The 23567-nt window shown below is 43.1% G+C and overlaps 1 protein-coding gene across 2 annotated transcripts in view; it reads left to right on the top strand.

Moving 5' to 3' along the window:
- The window catches only part of LOC147718709 (hypoxanthine-guanine phosphoribosyltransferase), a 451506-nt gene extending 428571 nt beyond the window's left edge, over nucleotides 1-22935 (top strand). For both annotated transcript variants that reach the window (XM_086918683.1, XM_086918682.1), the window contains one exon: nucleotides 22205-22935. Coding sequence is in view for 1 of the 2 variants with exons in the window: in XM_086918682.1 (XP_086774808.1) it covers nucleotides 22205-22252 (48 nt within the window). In the remaining variant the exon portion in view is untranslated. The remainder of the gene's footprint in view (nucleotides 1-22204) is intronic.
- Nucleotides 22936-23567: the final 632 nt, after the last annotated feature.

The following is a 23567-nucleotide window of genomic DNA, read 5'->3' as shown; positions in this document are numbered from 1 at the left end:
TTTAGCCAATATCTTTGATTCTACAATAATTAATAAAATAGCCATGCTGATTGTAAATAATCCTGACTCGCACCCACACCTTCGTATGTTTTGAGAATAAACAGTATTCTAGCATATTTTCTTTTGTGTAGGGAAAACTGGTGTCCTTAACTTTTTTGAACATTTTACGCAATGGGGGCCCATGTGATATTTATTGATCTCATAAAGCTCTGCAGGCTATACATCAACCCTGGGGACTTTTCTGGGTAGGCAGCTCATCTTTTACCTGCTCAGTCTCTTCCTCAGTTATATCTCCCTACAGCCCATTTCAGGAGAGAGCCTAGATAGCTGCATCTGGAGAGAAATTGCTCTTCCTTCGATAGTGTCCCCTGATATTCAGCTGGTTACAGGTATTTATAGAATGAGTGAAAAATAGAGAATATCCAGCAGAAGCTTTACTTTCTGGAACAGACTGCTAACTGTAGATTAATTACCTTAGAATATTCCCCAGATGTCATACTAGATTTGAGAAAACCTTGAGCAGTACCTGTGTGTGTGTGCCGGTAGATGGTTCCAACAGCTCCACGTCAACATTATCTGTGCCAAATGTGACATGTGCAGTGTCTATACAGAACCTACCCCCGAACGCTGATGTCAGTGCGTTTCTCTCTGCAGTGACAGTCATGGATCCAGAGAGCTACCTTGGTCACTTTTTGATCAACTATTTCTCAATTTCTGTCAAGGCACTTTGGTCTGATTTCAGGTAGGATTAAAACATTGCGTGGAAAGTTATAGACAGATGATCCCCATTTGATCTGTCTTTGGTACCTGGGATGGGCTTAGACTCCAAGTCTTGCTCTGCCAGCTTGTCGATACACTTAAAGACATGTTGGGACAGATAGCTAAAGCTCTTTGCGGCAACAGAAAAACCTGCATCGCCCGCTCCAGTGGGCTAAACACCTTGCCAGACTCTGTTTTGGTCTCTCCACCTGGTCCGACCACTGAGGAGAGTGCGTCCCTTTCAGTTGTCATGGGGAGGGCAGTTGAGGTCCTTGATCTCCAGCTCCCATCAGTGGATGTTAAAACTAATGTTTTAACTGAGCCGGAGCAAACCAGTGCAGAGCACCTGCTCCCATTTAACAATGCACTCCTGGGTGTCTTCCTGGGGGCCTGGTCCAAACCCTGTTCTGGGGTCCAAGTAAATGCCAAGTTGCATGCTGCCCTCACCCTGCGCCAGGGAACAGACGTTCTTCACCCAGCATACCACCCCGAAAGTTTGTTGGTGCAGTTTTCTGTAGCCAAAGTCAACCCCGGTGCCATTTCTACTACTCCCCTAGATAGAGCATCCGAAAGATCGATACACAAACAAAGATAACGGTGGTCAAACAGCTCAGCTCGCACATCACAAATTCTGGTTAAGTGTAGAGACAGTCATAAGGTAATGTGTGCTCAAATGGATAAACACTATGCTGCCTACATAGTATTGACAGATATGTGAAAGAGAACTTTAAGATATTCACAAAATAATAGCAAGTCCAGAGTGCCACACAATTAGAATTGCTTGGTCTGTCAGTCTGACCAGTCCAAAGCTTTATCTTCAGAAAACAGAAACTTGGTAGCACATAACTCAAAGTCCAAATATGAAGACAGTGTGTAGGTCTGTAGTTCCAAAGGCTTTTATTTTCTAGACCTTTAAACTGGTTGAAATCCACAGATTAAACAGCCTATACGAGTTTTCTTTTGATGTCTTTTTCAAGGCTGAAAGGTCTCACAGATCAGATGCGCTCCAATAGCATTTAGCATTAAAAAAAATTCTCTTCTACCACACCGCGGAACCCTGAGGACGGAAATCCATTTGTTAGGATGATTTCTTAAAGGCGAGTAATAAGATCTACAGAAATTCAAGATCAGTGTATCAAGAAATACTGAAGTTAAGTAGCAACACTGAAGTATAGACGTTGCTGTGTTGAGGGCTATGATAAGCCCACAGTTATCATATTCGTACGTTGCTGCACTGTCAAAAGTCCTCTCACTATAGGCGCGTGTGTCATCCTACCAAATTGATTTCATCCTGCAGCAAACCTTTCCACTGATACCACTCCTGCCCTCGTCCTCAAGAAGATTAGCACCAACCATACTCAAGTCATCCAGTTGGCTCCAGACTGAGCACGGCAAGTATGGTATCCCGAACTCGCATGCATGAGCATCCGTCCTCCTATCAGGCTGCATCTTAAGGAGGATTTCCTGTTGCAGCAACAGAGCAGAGTCCTGCACCCAATCCTGCGATTACTCCATCTTGATGCTTGAAGATTGCACAGCTAAGTGTCTTTGATTTTTCTTCAGAAGCTGTGAATATTATTCTTGCAGCCAGGCGTCCTTGACAAAATCTTTATATGCCTATTGTAACAGGTTTGTGGCTCGGTATTCAACAAAGAATTTTGAGCCACTTCATGCAAAACTGCCTGAGGTGTTACTGTTTGTGGTGTTGGACCAGCAAGGTCTGGTGCTGGGCCGGTTAAGGGGTATTTGTCCACTATCTCAGCTTTAATGCAGTTGCACTCGGGTTGCCAAGTTGGCCACCCGAGTGAAATCCGGTTCCCCCAAGGACTGTTGTCCTCCTTCAGTACTTCGCGACCTTTGTCACACACTTCCGCACTGTATCCTACCCTTACTCAACACCTCCCTTAACTCTGGCACAGTCCCCAGGTCGTTTAAGGAGGCTGTACTGGTGCCTCTGCTAAAAAAACCTGGCGCGGACCCAGCGGTCCTCACCAACTACCGGCCCATCTCCCTCTTGCCTTTCCTGTCTAAAATCCTGGAGGCACATGTTACTACTTGCCTCTCGCAATTTATCGAGGAGTCCAACTTCCTGGAAATAAACCAGGCCGGCTTTAGACCAGCCCATTCCACTGAGGCTGTGATTCTCGCCGTGCTGGACAACCTCAGAAGCAATGCTGACAGAGGACTCCCCCAGGCATTAGTCCTACTAGACTTATCGGCGGCATTCGACACAGTGGATCATAACATCTTACTCCACCGTGTCGAGGCCGCCGGAGTCTGTGGGCCTGCCTTGTCCTGGGTCAAATCTTTCCTAGAGGGTAGATCTCAAGCAGTGAGCTTGGGTCCCTTTAGCGCCACCAGTGTTCCTTCATCCTGCGGGGTTCCCCAGGGATCTTCTCTGTCCCCCCTCCTTTTTAATTTATACCTTCAACCTCTCCTTCACTCCCTAGGTAGGTGGGACGTCACAGTGTTCAATTACGCGGACGATTTACAAATTATTTTCCCCCTCACCTCCCCTGACGCTGTCACCAACTTCCAGGCGGTCATGACACACATCCAACACTGGATGAACCAAAATCAATTAAAGCTCAATCCTGGCAAAACTGAGCTTCTCCTCCCTGGGAGAAGTGCCCCCCATTGGGGCCCTCAGTACTGGCCAACTGAGCTTGGGTCACCTCCCTCTCCCGCTTGCTGCGTAAAGAGTCTCGGGGTCATTATTGACTCTGAGCTCACTCTCAAGGCCCAGGTGAGTGCTGTAACATCCTCCTGTATGTTCCAGCTATACAGGATACGGAAAGTTGCCCATCTTCTGACTTCCGAAGCCCTGCTACAAGTCTTAATAGCTTTGGTGATGTCCCGTTTGGACTTCTCTAACGCCCTATACCATGGCCTCCCCAAATCCCAGCTGGCTAGGCTACAGATCATCCAGAACCAGGCTGCCAGACTGGCATTTAAAATCCCTAGATGGCAGTCGGCCAAACCTCTGTTACATCAACTACACTGGCTACCAGTCAGTGAAAGAATAGCCTTCAAGGTCTGTTGCCTGGTCTTCAAAGCCTTAACTGGTCCCTTCCCTGCTTTCCTGAAGTCCCTGATCACCCCTTACCGTCCTCCCCGCACCTTGAGGTCCACCCACCTTCAGCTTCTAGTTATCCCCCGGTTTAAACTCACTAAATCTGGCGGCCGCAGCTTCTCTCACCTGGCTCCCAAGCTATGGAATTCTCTTCCACTGTCACTCAAGACCTCTTGCTCCCTCCTATCTTTTAGGAAATCTTTAAAAACACTGCTCTTTTCACATCCCCACTAAACTCCTCTTGCTCAACCTCAGTGTCCTATCAGCGCCAGGAAACTCATGGTGACAGTGCGCTCAATAAATTTCCCTTAACATTAACATTAACATTAACATTGCAGGATAAGCCGTCCTGTTTCACGTCACCCGTTGTGACTCAGTACTTGAAAGGGTTGCAGCATTTGCTTCCGCCTTCTCTTTGCATTATGCACCAGCAAGATTTGAATTTGGTATGGACTTACCTGATGTTTTCTCCCTTTGAACCCATGCATAGCAGTTCTCGGACTTCTGACCCTCAAGACAGTCTTGGTTGTCATTACATCGACTCAGAGGTGAGCGAGCTATAAACCCTCTCCATTCTACCAGGGCAAAATGGTTCTTCAAATTAAAACCTCTGTTCTACCTAAGGTGGTGACTTCCTCCCACGTTGGTCAGATGATCACCCTTCTGACTTTCTTTGCTCCCCCTCATGTCACTAAGGAAGAGAAAAGGCTCCATTGTTTGGATCTAAAGAGAGCCCTTAGTTTTTATACCGATTGTACCAAAGAAGATAGACTAGACAATCACATTTTCATGTGATTCACTGGAGCAAAGAAAGGCAAGGGCATAGGGAACCAGTTCTCTATGGAATTTGCATAAAAATCTGCTACGCATTGACAGAAAAGCCACCTCCTGAAAGCTTGCGGGATCGCTCCACTAGAGTCAAGGCTGCATCTGCAATCATGGTGCCTGTCCTAGACATTTGCCAGGCGGCTACGTGGATGACGCTTCACACGTTCACAAATCATTATTTTATGTACAGTCCGGTCCATTGATTTTTTTTTTCTTGCTTGGTCCTGCAGAACTTTTGGGTTTAAGCCAATTCGTAGCCCTCCTCCGGTGAGTTTATTTCTGTGGTATCTATTCTAAGGTGAGAATCTGTGGTTAGAAGTCTCTTCCAGGAGAACAAGTTACATACCTTTGGTAACACCTTTTCTGATAGACTATCTAACCACAGATTCCTTATAGCCCTCTTCTTCCTGGTTGCTGTGAAAACCAGAATCCTTCTCTGAAAGGTCCTTCTTAGTCAGCACACTGGTCAAAACCCTTCTGATGTGATTCTGCAAGCGTAATGTGCCACAAAAGAAACTGTTAGCACGCTGGGTGGTTGCTTATATAGGCACTGTGCACATCACATCCGGCGCGGACTGTGTAGATGCAGAGCAGTGAGCGCCATCTGTCAGTATGCAGCGGTACAGCTGATATCTGTTCCGTTCTGTATACAACTTCAGACTTGGATCCAGGTTGTATGATGAGGCATGTGAAATTCTGAAAGCATGGAATGCAGTGGTGGTAATCACAAAAGAGATCCAATTGGAGGTGCCGTGCAAATCCTACAGATAAATATGAAAGACCAGACTTTCCTAGTGTGGCTTTCTTCGGTACTAGAAATACTGCCAGCATGAGCACTGATACTAGAACCACTGCTAGGAAAGACAATATTGCCTAAAAACTATCCACGACCTTGCCACCCTCTTCTCACACTTTGAGGCCATTAGATGAGCTAGCCACAAATAAAGAAGTCACTTCTGCTGCTTTCCAGAGTAGCATGTGAAAACGGACTGTTGGAGTAGCACATGGAAAAAGACCACAGAAACAAACTTTACAAACGCAGATTACAAAACAGACTACCAAAATGTCCATATTAAGTTAACATATCCCATAAAAATGAATCCTTGTACCTCAAATGTATGTTGATTTTTCAGAGAAGCCAGTTTACATACAGCCCAGATTTTGGCATAATTTATTTCGAAGTCTCTGCAAAAGATATTTGAAAAGATTACATTTTCTCATGGAGCAAACACTGGTCTTGGCAGCCGTGCCTCACTATGGAAAGGTTGGTGTCCATAAAATCGGTTTCTGGAACATTCAGCATGCTGCGTGGAGGGGAGGGGGGATGGGGGGGGTGGGCAAATCAACATCTGTTTATCTATTTAGGAATGCATGCAAGCGCATACATAAGAGTATGTGACATCTGAGCACAAAAGCAGGAAAACCCAAAAAGCATCAGCTTTTTTAATGGTTTGTGCTTATTTAATTGCCGAAACTTCATAGAATTCGCAGCTCACAAAAATACAGGTCAAGAGTGCACTGCAGTACACTGAAGGCATCCGGTTCTCAATCTGTGTGCTTGGTGCACGGCGGCCCTGGCTACTTTTCACGGCGCACAGATTGGGAACCACTGGTGGCAGGGGGAATGCCTGGTTTTGTTTTTGGCCATTATCTAGCTATGTTCCAACACAAGACTAATATTAAAATCTGGGCTAGAGAACAGCTTTCGGAAAAAAACAGTGCCAATCTGGGTCTAAAGTAGGGGTGTGTCCTTGCACCACCTCTTTACATTTTATACACAGATGACCTGAATCAGTCCCTGATGAAAACAAGCATTTACAATGAAATAGGTCTCGCATTAGGAAAGTTTAAGCTATTGGTATTGTAAATTACAAATTTTTTATGTATGTCTTGGTTTTGAAAATAGCAAAATTATAGCTTAGTCATTTACAATGCCAATAGTTTTAACTTTCGCAAATGTGACACCTATAGCATTTGTAATACAATATGTGTGGTATTTACGTGAATTAGTTGTATTGACATTACAAATAACAATGGATTTTAATTTTTTTAAAATAATTTATACTTAAATAAAATGTATTGTAATTTATAATGGCAATAGCTTAAACTTCTGTAAATAACTTTAGTGAAGATTATGTTCAGTGTTTTTATTGTGACGAAAATCCAAGAACAGAAGTGAAATATTAACATCTTTTTGTGACATTTGTAATGAAGCTTGAAACATTGAGAGAACATATTTGAACCAGTTGTTGTTGAATGGTTGCACAGATTGATGCTGTGGTGGCGCTGAGTGATGCTGTGGTGTTCAGTGATGCTGTTGTAGCGCATAGTGATCTTGTGGTGCCCCTGAGTGATGCTGTGGTGGCGCTCAGTGATGTTGTGGTGCCCCTGAGTGATGCTGTGGTGGTGCTCAGTGATGTTGTGGTGATGCGATTGATCTACAGAGTGAGGGTGATAGATAGATGGAGGGAGGGCGACAGAGTGAGGGCGACCGAGTGAGGGCGACAGAGTGAGGGCGACAGAGTGAGGGCGACAGAGTGAGGGCGACAGAGTGAGGGCGACAGAGTGAGGGCGACAGAGTGAGGGCGACAGAGTGAGGGCGACAGAGTGAGGGCGACAGAGTGAGGGCGACAGAGTGAGGGCGACAGAGTGAGGGCGACAGAGTGAGGGCGACAGAGTGAGGGCGACAGAGTGAGGGCGACAGAGTGAGGGCGACAGAGTGAGGGCGACAGAGTGAGGGCGACAGAGTGAGGGCGACAGAGTGAGGGCGCGATGGATAGAGAGTGAGGGCGCGATGGATAGAGAGTGAGGGAGCGATGGATAGAGAGTGAGGGAGCGATGGATAGAGAGTGAGGGAGCGATGGATAGAGAGTGAGGGAGCGATGGATAGAGAGTGAGGGAGCGATGGATAGATAGATCGAGAGAGGTAGAGCACGATAGAGAGGGAGAGCGCGCAATAGATAAAGGGCACGATAGAGACAGAGCAATAGATAGAGAGAGAGAGAGCAATAGAGAGAGAGAGAGAGAGAGAGCAATAGAGAGAGAGAGCAATAGAGAGAGAGCACGATAGATAGATAAAGAGAGAGCGCGATAGATAGGGAGAGAGCGCGAGAGAAAGAGCGCGATAGCATGCCTTGCTGTGAAGAACAACCACGATAATTTTTAACCGTTTGAAAAGTCGGAGTGATGCCATGCTAACGCTGGCTGATGTTGGGTGTTTCTTTATTTGTGGTGAAATTGAAGAATGCCACAAAAGTTTGCAATTTTATTTATTTTTTAAAATTTCTGACACTTTCTTCATCGATGCACTTATCAGCCTGCAATATTGGCCTAGTTATGGGGACACATCACAGTCTGAAAATTGACTTGTCTCTGATAGGTTGGAGTTTTCCGTTCTTTTAATTCTACTTCCTCTGAACCTCAAGAGCATGCTGCATCTTGCTGCAGTAATCATTTCTAAGCGAAACCAGCATTGGCAAAGTGTATAGGTCTCGTCTTTTGGCACAGAATGCTTCTTGCAAACGATGTTTAACATCCACCAAAAAGAAGAAAAAAAATTTATCAATATGCGCACAAACCCGTATGCGAAATGATGCTACTGGCGCTTCTGTCAATCAATGTCCGATCCTACTGAATGACACAGGCTCCATTTTATTTAGCAATCCAAGACGGCGAATAGCTGCTTGACATGGTAAACAAGGAAGACAGAGCAGCGGGAGTGGAGAAAGGAAGCAAGGTAGGTAAAGGAACAGTGGATGAGAAAGGGAAGGGTGCGGGGCTGGGGTGAAGGGTAGAAGGAGAGGGAGACAGCGGGGAAGGTAGAAGGGGCTTTAGTGGAAATTAGAAGGGGATAGCGTGGAATGCTCAGTGGGTCGAAGCATCCAGTCTTTGGGGTTGCTCGAAGCTAGCCCTCAGTATGCACCAGCACTCTGCCCACCAGTCCCCCGTTGCTGCCTACAGAGCTGCGAGGCACTGTCTGGTGGAGGGGGCGTGGGTGCCATGTGCCCTGGTGTAAAGACAGAGGGTGCTGTGTGTCCTGGCATAGAGGCACAAGATGCCATGTTCCCTAGCATAGAGACAGAGGGTGCCATGCATCTTTGCACAATGACTTGTGTTGACATGGCAATGTGGCAGACATCCCCTAAGCCCTACTGCCCCTCACACTGGCACGGAGATAGATTGGCCTGGCACCGTGACAACAATGCATAGCTCTGGGTCACACAACGGCTTGACTGCAGACACCTGAGAGCGTCATGAATGCTGCAGAAAAATGCCCCTTTCTTGCCACTGGCTGCACGTTGCATGGGCCTGCCAGGTGGCAGAATCTATGCTGACATCGGTGGAAGGCTGCTGTCATACTGGAAGCCCCAGACAGAGGCCTCTAGGTTAGGCCGAGGTAGGCGAGGAGACACGGCAGAGCCTGCAGCACTCGGGGGAGGTGGAAACACAAGAGCCAGCGTGAGGTTGAAAGAGGGCTAGAGTGAATGGGGCTCCCGGTGGGAAGGGAAAGAAAGCGATTACAATGTGGGGGTGATAGAGTATCTTTGAGAAGAACGAGGGAGATAAAATTAGAAACGACTACAGAGACCATCATCAAATGAAAGTGAGGAAAATAAAGGAAATTGCCCAGGTAAATGGGGACGGGTGTAAGAGGGAAGGGAAGAGAGAATGAGCAAGAAAGAGAGGCAAAGTGAACGAAGGAGCAAAGCATAGAAAATAACAAGCGTTGCGCGCTCTGAGCTGGGGGAGGGGAGGGCCATTAAAGGAAGGGGGCGGAGAGGAGCCGGTGAAAGCTCAGGCTGAAACTTCAAAGGAAAGCAGAAAGGAAGGGTGGGAGGAAGATTTGCGAGCGAGCATATGGGGGTGAGGGGATGTGCACCCTGGTGAACTGAATGCGTTTGCCAGCAGAGGTGGCGTGCGCGCACGAAGTGTCTGGTGGGAAATGGAAGCTGTGCACAATGCGCGTGGTTGTGCGCGCGTGATTTTGCGTTCAATTAAGGGTGCCGTGTTGGAAGAGAATAGGAACGGGTGGGGGGGTCAGAGGAGCCGGTGGGAAAGGAAGCCGTTGGAAGTTCATACCGGAGAACGAAATATGCCTGGGTGTGTCCCGATCCGGTCAGAGAATGGCAATGCCTGGCCTCTCTGTTATATAAGTACTACAAACGCTAGAAGCAAGTGGCCATGGTGCAAAGACTTACAGGTGTCAATGCGTGTTTCTTGTGTCACAAGATTCACAATCACATCCGCACTCTGTTATTTTCATATACAGGTGAACAAATTGTTTAATAAACTTCTTTACTCAATTGTTTGTCTGTTCATTTCATTTAATTCTCATGAAATTTTCAGTTTTCATTTTTCATTTTCCTTATTACTTCAGTAATTTAATGATTGTCATCGATTCATACATTGCCCGATGCATTTCGAGCTACACAGCTCTTCCTCAGGGGACTTTATATCTGAAACAATACATTCCTTTACTAATGGTGTACCGGACTTATTTAAGACAAGCAATTCATGTTAATGGTCAATCGCTCAAACATTTACTTCAAGTGATCAAATTGCGAATGAAATCACATTTCTCAAGTTCCCCAGCGTGCAAAATCTCGAACTGGTGTGTCACCTTATGTCCCAGTATTTAAAAAAATAAATAAACGCGTGTGTGTATGAAGAAACTTCCATGTAACTGACCTGTACCCTTGTAGTTTGTAAACTGGTCTGTGTGCTGTAATAAAAAGAATTGACACGCTTGTAATCTAACTGAAATGAATTCTTTAAATAAAAATGCAAGCGTGTTTCTCCCACCCGTAGGGGGTTCTATCCTTCTCTTACCGTGTACGTAGTTCGTGTGGTTTCCCAATGATAGCCCGTCGGCGTGCGTCGCTCTTTCTACGTGATGTCTATGATTTTTATGCCGGTCACGTGGGACGGGTAAAATCACTTTGTTGACTTCCGCAGCGTGTGACGTGATGCGTCGGCGTGTATCGCTCTATACACTCGATGTCTATGGTTTGGTGCGCCGGTCACGTGGGGCGGGTTGTAAACATTGTGTATTAACTATTTGATGGCGCGTGTAACGTATGTCATTGTGTTTAGCTACATGATGTGTGTGTGTAGTGTGACCTACACTGATGGATGAAAAATTTCGTGGTGGACACGAAGATAAAAATAAAAATAAAAATACATGATGAAAGGTGTGGTGCAGGTTTCCAATATTATATAGTATTATGCAATCGTGGTGCAAGGGAACGTGATAGAAAAGATACATAATTGTTCAACCTTAGTATATACATGTTATATACAATTATACATAGTACAGTAAACAGGTCTGTACATGTCAACTTTGATCATATTGAGTGCTGAGCACCCTATGTAGTCAATATTACGGGATGGTACTACAAGAAGCAACTGAGTTTAATCCTTTCATTTAACCCTTTTGGGTGGAGGGTGCACAGAAAATTGATCCAAAATGTTTCTCTTCGTAGCAGGTGATTGTTCGTGTCTCTTCCTGGCAAATTCTCAACTTTTTCTAGGATGCAAAATTTGAGTTGTGATGGATTATGTTTGGCCTCGTTAAAGTGCACCGCAACTGTAGATTTTTGATTTTTCAACCTGATGTTGCTCTTATGTTCAACCACTCGGGTTTTTATTTTTCTCTGAGTTTTTCCCACGTATGCTAGGCCACACGGGCATTTTAACAAATATATCACGTTGCTTGTATCACATGTGCCTGATACTTTGAGTGTAATTGGTGTACCTTTTGTGGGGTGATTGATCACGTTCCCCTTGATTATAGCCGAACAGTTTCCACAGTTGTGGCATGGAACGGTTCCTTTGTGTGCATCTGTAACTTTGTGTTGTGTTTTGATTAATTCCTTCAGATTTTTTGTCCTCTCATATGCGAATATCGGTAATTTGCTGAACAATCCTTTGAAGTCCTCCTCCAGGGCCAATAATGGCCAGTGTTTCATTATAGTTTTTTTGATAGAAAAACTTCTAGTTGAGAATTTTGAGACAAATACTGTTCTTTGTTCTTCTGGTTTGACTTGTGTGGATAACAGATGCTGTCTCTGTAGTTTGTCTGCTCTTTCAGCAGCTGCTTCCAGGATGGGCTCGGGATATCCTCTGTTTTTGAATTTGAGTAAGGTTTCTTTTTTGTGTTTATTGTACAATTCCGTTGTTGATGCTATTCTCTTGATTCTGATCAGTTGTGAAAACGGTAGGTGTTTTTTTAAAGATGGTTGATGAAAACTTTTGTAGTGAAGAAGATTGTTTCTGTCGGTTGATTTGGTGAAAACACTGGTGGTTAATTCTCCTTCGTGATTGGAGATGGATACATCCAAGAAAGATATTTCGTCTTTATTGATGGTGAAAGTGAACTGAATTCTTTCGTGGATGTTGTTAAGTTGCTGTAGGGCGGTTAGTAGAGTGTTTTTTGTACCTTTCCATAATACAAATATATCGTCGATATATCGTTTATATAAGATCAGATTGTTGGACCAAATTTGTTGATTCAGTATGTTATCAAGTTCGAATCTGTGCATGAACGTGTTAGCATAAGTGGGAGCTGCACAATTTCCCATCGATGTTCCAGATGATTGTACGTAAAATCTCTCCTTCCATGTGAAGTAGCTGTGGAATAAGGTGAAGTGGATAAGTTCTAATATGAATACCTTCAGATCTTCATTCTTCTCATTTACCAAAAAACTTTCAATGGCGTTCATACCTAAGTCGTGCGGTATGGAAGTGTACAATGACTTCACATCTATTGTGGCCATAATCATGTCTTTGGTGAAATTGCCTTTATGTTCTTCAAGGATGTTTAGAAAGTGAGTAGTGTCTTTCACATACGTGGAGGATTTCTGAACAATGTTCTGTAAGTGTCTGTCGATGAACTTTCCTACTGGTTCATGTATTGATCCCACTGTGGATACAATTGGTCGTAATGGCGGTTTGGTGGGGTGCTTATGAATCTTAGGTATCATGTATATGTACGGTATTGCGGGGTTTGATTTCAGTAGATACTCTTTCTCTTTTTGGCCTATCACGCCAATTTTTATTGCATTTTCAATGGTGTTGACTAGGATTTTCTCAAATTCCTTGGTTGGATCTGTTTCCATCTCCATGTAAATTTCTTGGTCTTTGACGTGTGTATCCACCTCCTGTTCATAGTACTCAGTGTCCATAATAATGAGTGCACCACCTTTATCTGCTTGTCGAATCGTGATTTGTTTGTTGTTGGCCAAATTTTGGAATGTTTGTTTGTCTTTTAGAGATAGGTTTGTTTGTTTGGATCTTGGTTTTTTGAAAATTTCTTCTATTTCCTTAGTTATGACTTTTTCGTATGCATCCAGTACTTTGTGGCTAACTGGTGGTGTGAATTTGCTTTTTGTTCTTAAGCCCATTAATACATTCCCTTGAGAAGGTGTAGGTGTCTCCACAATATTTGAAAAAAAGTGCCGTAATCTTAGGGATCTGAGAAATTTGTATAGACACACCTTGGTTTCCAGTAGATTGGAATGGTATGTGGGTACATATGATGAACCCTTTTGTAGAGTCTGTGTTTCATTAGGTGTCATGTTGTACTTTGATATGTTGATAACTAAGGTCTCTGACTCCTGGTGTTTTGCGCCACTGATTCTGTGTTTGTTTGTTTTCTTCCCCCGCCGGGTTCTGTTTGAGGTCCAGGGCCTTTCTCTAAAAAAGGTGCCTGATCGGATGTGACTTGGGTGGTAGATGTTCCAGAAGTACTGGGTGTTGATGACTCCGTGCCGTGAGTTTGTCTGCCACCTGGGGCATTACGTGGTCTTCTGTTGTCAAAGAATCCTCTTCTTGGTTGCGAGTCATCAGAAGATGTTTCGTCAGTTGATTTGTCATTGTTGGGTCTTTGCTGTCTCCTTTCTAATGTAAATATCCACCCAAGTGTATACCTCTCCAAGACGGTAATCAGTGGTATCTCTTTTAAATTTCCTTAGTTTGCGGTCGTTTATTTCTTTTGTGTATTCCTCTACTTTTTTAGTAGTGTCTATGAGTATCTGATCCCACTCTTCTTTGGTTACCATTTTGTTTAGGTCTTCTTTTAACAGGTCAATTTCCTTAGTCAGATCTTCTAGTACTTTTGCTAATTCTTCCACTATCAGTAAAATGAGATCAAGTGAGCATTTATTCAATATTGCGTACCATCTCTCGGTGAATCTTGCGTTATTTTTGCACAATGTTGACTTCAGTGATATCCTTAATCCACGTGGAATTCGCTGCGATTTGTGGTACCTTATTAATGTGCTTGCATGTAGTCGTTGATTCATGATCTTTTTTGACATGTACAGTAGTTGTTTGATGTTTGCTTCCCTTGTTCCGGTACCTGGACGTATTTCGTCAGATTCTTCTATTAGTGAATATATCCTGTTGGTGTCATCCTCGTTGAACATTAGTGTTTCAGCTCTTATTGTTGTGGTGTGCGCTATTTCTTCAAATTGCATGATGGCGGTGCGAGTAGTCAGTCTGCTCAGAAGCTAAACTGTTACAACCAAATGGAACTTTGACCCCGCACTCGATTGCGGAGTCAAAGTTCCATTTGGTTGTAACAGCAAAGACTTACAGGGCCATGCATCGCTCACGGAAATGGCGAAGTATCCATCGTTGCCCCTCGGTTATGGAATGCCCTCCCCTTGGAGATTAAGGCCCAACCGTCTCTGGCCCTCTTTAAAAAAGCGCTCAAAACTTGGTGCTTTATCAAGGCCTACCAGTAAGGATTCATATCTGTTCCATCTAGCATTCTTTTTTTTGGTTAGGCGCCTTGACGCCCATTGGGCTTAGTTGCGCGCCACAAATCGGATTTCATTCATTCATTCATTCATTCACCGACATGTCTGACCTGTCTCAGCGTCAGCACGAGTCACAAAGCGCGGTGGGATGTTGTTGAAAGTGTAGGCCGTCAGGAACGTGTGTGAAATATAAAATAAAAGCCTGCAAGTTCGAACAATAAGGCAGCGCCAGTACCTGTTGCATAAAATGGGGTTGAAGTAAGGTATGTCTGACAACGTTTGTGAAGTATAACACAAAAGCCTGGAAGATCGAGTAACAAGCGCTGCTCAATGCGAGACACGGCCTGGCGGTCGTGAAAGTGAAAGTACCGCTGGCCGTGGGCAGTGAATAATTAGGGGGGAGGAGAAATGCCTGAGGCAGAGCGCACGCTGGGGGAAGCTTCAGATGCCTGTGGGAGGGAGGCTGATGGCTTTGATGTGGACGCGCGTTCCGCCCCAGTGCTCTAAACTTACTGTATGAAATCTGCGATGGTTTCAGAGCTTGGTTGAGCCTCTATACTCTCGTCCTATTATTGCTTGCGCTATTAATAGGACGAGACCTAAAAATAGGTCTTCTCCCCCTAAATTTGGTAACGACTACAAGAGCATTCTACTGTATACGCATGATACTATTGGATACTACAAGGCAATGGCTTCAGAGATCGATAATGGCGCTAAGAGACTTTATTACTAACAATTAATTGGTGGTTATTTTGAATAAATTGATAAGGCAGCATTTGAAAGAAGAGGGAAGCCTTCATAAGGTTGCTTTTTAAAGGACCGGAAGATAGATTAGCCACCAGGAAATACGTAGGTGTACTGTTTAATGAAGAGAGAGTATTTCATAAAAACTAAAAAAAAAGAAGCAATTAAGAACGTAATTAAAGCAAAATATATAGGTAAGGGATAGAAACTGATGCAGGAAATGGGGCTACCATTTTGGAACCACTTAAGTGAAAACTGCTCCGCTCCCTGTCTTGCTACCATAGGCGACCCAAGAGCTCAGTTAGGTTAGAGTGTTATCTGACCAGGCAAACATATCAAGGCTAGTTTCTGAAATAATGCTTTAGGACAAGGAGTTCAGACCAGAGTTTGCTCAGGCGTTCGGTCCGGAAAAGGCTATAATCTTCAGCCTCAAACACTTTTAACCCCTGGTACAACTTTTTCCAGAGGGCATTAGTAAATGTGAATACATTCATACTGTGGGATAGTGGATTCTTGTTTGCAAGCTTTAAAACTAGTATGCATTTTAATACTCAGCTAATGAGTTTTGATATGGAGGATTTTGATTTGTGTAAAAAGAAATTGGGTGAATACAAAGAAGAAGTATATTTTGTAGAGTCGTCCAAGATATCTATATTTCGCCATGAATAGAACACCTAGATATACATTTGGAAGAAATTGTTTATTCCATTCGCTCCTACCTAGTTTAAGGGAAATGTATGATTTGATGTTGAGAGGACACTGGAGTGTAAGTTGTGAAATTCTTTAAAAAGGAATGCCTAAATTACAACTTCTGAAGCTGCAAGGGCTGGAAACAAACCGCTTTCAATAGGCATTTAGTGAATTTAGGTGTTAGCTTCTGCAAAGAAGTAACGCTCTACTATTTGCTGGAAGACAATTTGCATTTAAAGTGGGTATTGAATTGCATAATATTTGCTCAGAATTAATGTTTTTATTTTATTTATTATTATGAGGATGCAATCCGCCCATTAAGAAATTGAGGTAATCAGCTGTACTGCCAGAGGTGGGAGGTCCATGGAAAATGGACAAAAGCATTTTGTGGAAGATAATATACTTGTTTTAGTTTTAAATCATTTTAAACTGTGATCATCACATTCAATCTCTTGTTGCATTATCTGTTTTCTGCATTTAGCGATAAAATGATGAAATGTGCATGTTTATAGACTGTACATTTCTGATTGATACTTCTAAGCACATATTACTCTCCTTGTGAACAACCCAGGTGTTAGACTGGATCTGGAAACTTTTCAGCAGTACCTCTGCACGGCAACAGGTGGTATTGTGCAGTTCTCCGCCAACTTAATTCCGCTGTAGAAGTGGTGTGCAGAGCTGCATATCAGCGCCACCCATGTGCGCTGATGTCTGTTCTGTTTTTTACACAACTTCAGACTTGGATCCAGAGGTTCTCCCTGGTCTTTTGACTAGAGTTTTCATTTCAAATTATCCAGTGTGCAAGGACATGTCGTCCCCTAGAACAGGGTTCAAACCCTGCAGGGACTTTTGCAAACAGATATCTGTGAGGGACCCGCACAATGTCTGTTGGTGGTGCATAGGGTGGGACCATGACTCTAAGCCTGGTGGAGATTTTTCCAGATATCCTAAAGCTATTTGGGAAAGTGAAGCCAAACTACATCAATAAGCACCAGAAGACACCACTCCATGACTGGTTGAAGTCAAAAGAAAGGTCCTTTTCCACTCCTGGATTCGTTGCCGCGAACGGTCCGCATTGCAGTCGAAGTCTTTGGGTATGTTGAAAAAAATACATAAGAAATCAAATCAGGAAACATAACCTTCCTGTCACTCTTGAACTCCAGAGAAACCACAAGGGCGTCAATGTCAATCTGGCGGTTGCTCCCGATCTCCAGTGGAGCCGATTCAGTCCCTGGTCCTAACATAACCGTACTTACCAGGTCTGTTGGTGACATTGCACGAAGTAGAAGCCTTCAGCGAGGCAATGCTGTGGATATTTGACACTTTACCCGCACCTCTGATGCACTTTCTGACCCCAAGAAACCACAGGGCCTTTCAAGTGGGCTTCCGTCAGCGGGTTCACCCTTGGTGCCAGCTATGGCCCTTAGATCTACATCAGGTCAGCGCTGACTTAGGTGCCCACTTCGGTCCAGGCGCCACCAACTGTGCCGGTTCCGTTAGCATCAACATCACGCTGGAGGCAGTACAGCCTGTAGTGCTAACTCCAAACTGAATCTGCCACAGCTTCTTCCGAAGTCGCTGGCAAACTCATGTAAATCCCTCTGGCTCTGTAATTTGTCCTTACCTCATAGTATGGCCCAGACTTTACATAACCTATTTGCCATGGATTCAAACTGACCTCTATGAGGAGGCGGACAATTATGTTCCCTCCTTTGTAGTCATTAAAGCATGTTTGTCTGCTGAAGGCTGCAGCAATTCAGTAGATCGGATGATCTTCGCCAGAATCCGACCCTCACCATTCGAAGAGATAGAAGATATGTAAACCTCCTCTTAGCCCCATGTTTTCCTTCCATAGTGCCACACACAGACGGGCCCAGAAAAAAGAATTTGCCTCATAGAAACAGGCCTGACCATACTGTTTAGAGAAACACCAATGCTTAGCTTGCTATCCCTTGTTCCAATAATGAAAAAGTATACCAACGCCCTGTAAAAACATAAATGACGAAGGTGGTTGAGGCCCTTAAGGGCGAGCTACCTTTCCTTACGATGCCTGGAGACACTTCTGCTAGCTCCTCCTGCATCCGAAACTTATCAACCAGGAAGTGCAGCCCCAGCCACTTCAAACGGGAGAGGACGTGACTGGACTAAGGGAAACGCCGTAGGAGCTGTCACGCCAACCCTACTGCGGCGTCCCTCGCCATGCAAACGATAAACAAGGTGATGATATACCCCTCGTACTCCTTCCCCAGTAAACCACGAACTGCTGAAGGTGGACAAAGATATACAAAAACTGGTGCGCCCTGATCAGATGGCTGGCTGTCCCCAAGTGACACAGAAAAGAACAAGAGTATTATTGAGGGTGGGGGAAGGGTAAGGGGGGTAGTTGTTTGGCGTTATCAATTTGATGTCTAGAGAGGCGGGACTTCCTCTATCAGTAAGGAAGGAAAGGAGGGGCGATGGGTAACGCCGATTTGTTCTTTTTTATATGACAGGAACCCTCCTAAGCATATTGAAAGCAAAGATGGGGGTAGATGGTACGGTCCTTAAATGGACCAAGTCCTGCCTGAAAAACAGACCCTACATCACAGTTAAGATGGGAAAGCGTCCAGTTTGAAACTTCACATCTCCTCAAGATTGTAATTTATTTGACATTTTTCAAGCTTTGCTAAGCCCCACAATGAAGAAATCTGAAAACTAGGCCTCAGCATGGTGATGACATTTTAGTTTACATAAATCTTATTTCCGAATGAGATGCCTCCTATGTGAGAAAATAGTTCGAACTGACCTAATTGTCTGTCCACACACTCCCTAAAGCAGAAGCCAAACTCTGATAAAACTGAATTTCGTCTTATCCCCTTCCCCCAACAACAACAACACCCTTGCCCACAGCTGACTGCATTGTGGAATCAAACCCATTCGGAATTAAATCAACTATTGTCAGTGAAGGTAGTGGCTTCGAATTCTAGACCACCAATTCTCACAAAAAGACATATCAGTAACGTCATTGAAAATGCTCCATGGCAACTGCGCACCATTGGCAATGGTAAATATGTAAGCTCTGAACGCGATGTACTAATGCTAGTTCAATCCTATCTCTAGATTTACTCACTGGCTCGCCGAAATCTAGTCTCGCATGAAGTCGACTGAATGCTCCTCAGCAGAACGAAGATTTCTAAGCTCGCTCTCCGGCTGCATATTTTAAGACGGCATGATTAACATGTAGAGCACTGGACCTTAAATCCTGACCTCCCTGCTGCAGAAAATTCACATCCTAGAGAAAAGCAAACTCCAGAAAAAAAATGCTGATGCTTAAAATCCTGAAATTCAATTAACCGAATACACTAAATAAGTCTTTGACTGCGTCAGCACCAGGAAAGGTGAATAGCGTCTCTACAGAACTGAAGATGACCCCTTCATACATATCCTTTAAAGTATGATTGAAATAATGTTTTACCCAACTAGTAAACTCCTCTATGCTGACTGGGCAATGTCGTTGTCTATCTAATCGCGAATATCAAATTGATTTACAGGACGTCTTGCTGTTCGTACAAGGAAGGAAAGTAGACGTGGGATAACTTATAGAATGCTGGTCTAAGGAAAAATCACATCTAGCTGGCCAGTCTTTCAGCAGAAAGAATTATTGCTGTAAATCAAATACGGAGACAAAATGTAAGATCCTAAATCTACAGCAAGAGATGTCTCTTACTCAGCTATACCTCTTTATATTGTCGGGTACCTTTTCATATTTTCTCCTCGTAATACAAGGTTTTTGGGGATACCATTTCAAAGTGCCACTGCAGGGGGTGTATTCAATGGTCCCTGTGTTTGGATTTTTACTGCAACCCTGATATCGTTGAGCTGCCACAAGTGGAAGTTTTGTGGAATATCTGGGCAAATGAAAGCCGCTCTTTTTTCGTTTTCTCTTATCCTCACTGAAGTTCTCTGCTTCACAAATTGATTTGGGAGCAGGAAGAATCTGCCCTAGGAGCCTTTTTATGCAGTGGAATATACCGGGACACTGTTCACCACCTACAGTAGACTGGCACATTCTGTGCCCTTACATTGTGTCACGGGACGCTCAGACTGTGGGACAGGGAGCACACGGGCCCAAGGTAAACTAAGAATGGTCTAAGGAAAAAGACAAGTACAGGAGATGCCCAGACAAGAAAACAGACCTGCACAGACTAACTGAAATACCGGAACAGATAGTCATTTGTACATAGGTTTGGTAGAAGATGACTTCACTGACCCTTACTACTGAGTGTTTTTCATAGAAATAGCTGATGAATAGCAGATACTAGCAAGTGAGTAGCCAGAAAATAAAGAGGCTACCCCCACTTGAAACATAATCTTAAATCAGATTGAGCGCACGAAACAAGCCAATGCAGGCTTCCGAAGAAGAGTTCTTTTAACTCTCCTTCCATCGATCTATCCATCTATTAATCTTTCTATCTGTTATTCCATGCATCTGTCCAAACTTTCACCTTTACATATACCATCCCATTGCCCCCATCCATCTTTTCAACCATCAATATGTTCATGCATCCATCTATCTATTAATCATCTATTCATTCATTCTTCAATACTCCCATCCATACACACTTTCATCAGTCAATCCTCTCACTCCATCCAGTCATTCATTTACCGTTTAAACCTACCTTACACCTTTCATCCATCTTTCCCTTCATTTTTCCGTCCTTCTGTCATCCCTACTTTCGACTTCCGTTCTTTTTTCCCTTTGTATCTTCTCATCTTTTCTCTCATCCTCACTTTTTCTTTCAAGTCTTTATCAGTCATGCACATTGTTTTCCAATGTGTCTCTCTCTCTCTGCATTTTCTACTATTAATCTTTTTTCTTTGTGTTCCTTTCTCTGAGCATGCCATCTGAAAGCGTGCAACCCTCTCTCATGGTATTTGGTAGCAGTGCTATGTATCGCATTTTAGCTGCAGACATAAGAAGAGGCCCATAATCAATTAATTAATGTTTATGAAAATCCAGTTCACCAGCTTATCAGTCAGTTAGCCCCTTTATAAGCTGCTATGGGAGGGGAGGGGGTGGGTAGGGGGAAGTTAGTTTCTTACGTCCTTTTCAAACCGTGTGTGTACCTAGACACCCATAGCTCCAAGAGGCAATGGAAATGGTGTTCTACAAAAATGTGTTGGTAACTTAATAAGTTATACTACTTTGGAAATCCCTGTAGTGAGTAACTTTTGTAACATTCAGCAAGATTTGCGAACTGTAAGACCATTAGATTTGTAAAATGAGATTTTTTTTGACTTGAAGTTTTCTCCTTTTTATTCTCTGGGTAAAGTTGAGCGTACATTAACGGAGTTATTCAGAAGTGAAAAAGACCTCTGCTCGACATTTTATCTTCTACTTAGGCACATGAATTTGAGGCCCAGGGAATGGCAGTGGATAACAAACTTTCTTGGAAAACGCGAACATCGATAAAACGCCCTTTTGATTTTTAACATTTTCATGAACTCCAAAAAGTCACCTTAAAATTATACTAGTATAAAATGTATGATTAATGCAAAGCAGGACCAACACATGCCTTCTTATTTATTTATTTTATTTTGAAGGTTTTATATAGCGCGAACAAGACTCTTGCGAGTATCGGAGCTCTTTACAGGTCATAATTAGAAGGCAAGAAACAGTATACAAAGAACAAAAATAAAGAAAACAAATACCATGAATATATCACCCTTCGATGCTCTACACCTCTCATACACTCGTGACGAGCTGAGCTCGTCATGAACAATGGGAATAAATCAGGGTCGGCACAGGAGGGGAATACCATCAGCATTGATGGTGATGTATAGAGTTCAGGTGAATTTAGCCATGAGGATTGCTTTCTCTTCTCTTTTGAAGGAGGCAGTGGAAGGGATCATTCTTGTTTCACTGGGTAAGGTGTTCCATATCCTCGGAGACATACCAGAAAAGGAGTAGTTTCTTTTTTGTAACTCCAGTGGTCCTTATACGTTTTTTTCTTGGCAAAACATTGAGGTTGTAGGAGAAGAGTTTTGGCACTCCTATATGTGCAAATCTAGAATTTGTTTCACACCATGAAGTTTACAAGGCAACTGTCTTCTGAGCAAAGATTAGAGAATGTTATGCTTTAAGACTGTTCAGATTTGTTTTATCATTTGCACTCGTTTAAAGTATAGAGGGATGTGAAGCGAGGGTACATTTTTGTTATACCATAAATATGTTGCAGAAAATAAAGTTTATGCTTCAGTTGTAAAAACAAAATATGGATTTGAAAATATGATTATAGATCAGCACTCTGAAAATGTGACTTAATTCAATATTTTATTGCTTTTCTGATGATTATTTTATCTTTTTCAGCATATTTGTGTTATAAGTGAAAGTGGGAAGACGAAATACAAAGCATAAGTGATTTGTTCAGCTACTCCGTGATGCTCCAGCGACTTTACTTCACTGGTCTCAGCTTTTCACAGGCTTTAGCACACATTTGGATCCACGGATACATCAACTTTACCACATATACGCTCATTGTAGTTTAAGGATTTCACCACCTTCTTGGTGTTGATTTTAGACACATTGTTAGCCATTCACCACATGTCCAAAACTGATTTTTGGCATGCATGATGCAGATGCCAATCACTGCCTCATCGCCTGGTTCGGCTGCGCCTGATGAAAAACGCTGAAGTCATCACTCAAACTCCTGTGCTAAGTAGACTCTTCCCCATGAATGGAATCAAGAGTTCTGCGATTAAAATACGAGATATGGAGCAATAGCCATATCAGAAATAAAGCCTTCTGGGAATGTTTTTATTAAAAAAATTAATTTATTACATTTTTGTATTTTAATTTAGTTACGAATGCCAGTGTTTGCAGTTTTCAAACAATCATGCTGTGTGTAGTCGTTTTGTGTATTAAGTGCATCACGTATAAAAGCACTCTAAATGTACTTAATTTGATTACCATAGACCAGGTGATGGATGCCTTGGTACTCCTAGAGATCGTCTAATTTTTTTTTTTTCTCCTGAGCACAGTAAAACTGCTGTAGGTGTAACGACAAATGAATGTTAAATAAATGTAAACAGAAAAACCTACCATACGTCACCTTTTTTGGTTCTCTTTAGCCATCTAAAGTTCACATAAAATTTAGACCTCGGAATGGTTTTATTTAGTCAACTCATTTTACCCTCAGTATACCAAGTTTGCAGAGTATGTTAAATCAAATCTTCCAAATGAACAAGAAATTAGTTCAAGTAATATTTGAGATCAGTGTTAGCCAATGCAGCGTCCAAAATATTGACTAACATTAGATACCTGTTTGCATAAAATACAATCATAGTTCTTAAGAAAGGTGGAGCTTTTTTGATAGAATAATTGAACAATACATCTTTATTATTGTTTAGACGCACTTTAGTTGAGTATTATAAAGACTGACTCGTCAATTGAGGCTAACGGAGCCTTCGCCCCAACCCCCCACATCCCAGATGTTCCCTTCTGAGTCTCCTCCCTTGACACCATTAACCACATTGCACTATCTGTGAAGATTAGAAGTGAAGCATTCCTCTATCCGTCTTGCTGACAACACATGGAGGGACTTTTCTGTGGCACCGTTAATATTATTGTGAAATTGTACTTCATTTTAGCACTGTGTAATTTAACTGTATTTCACTGCTATTAATCTACTCTTTTAACTCCATACTTCAGTGTTTAAGTAATGTAAAATGTT

The sequence above is a fragment of the Lissotriton vulgaris genome, chromosome 4_1 (genome assembly GCF_964263255.1).
Source record: "Lissotriton vulgaris chromosome 4_1, aLisVul1.2, whole genome shotgun sequence".
NCBI classification, from domain to species: Eukaryota; Metazoa; Chordata; class Amphibia; order Caudata; family Salamandridae; genus Lissotriton; species Lissotriton vulgaris.
This window is presented reverse-complemented; position numbering and strand designations above follow the sequence as displayed.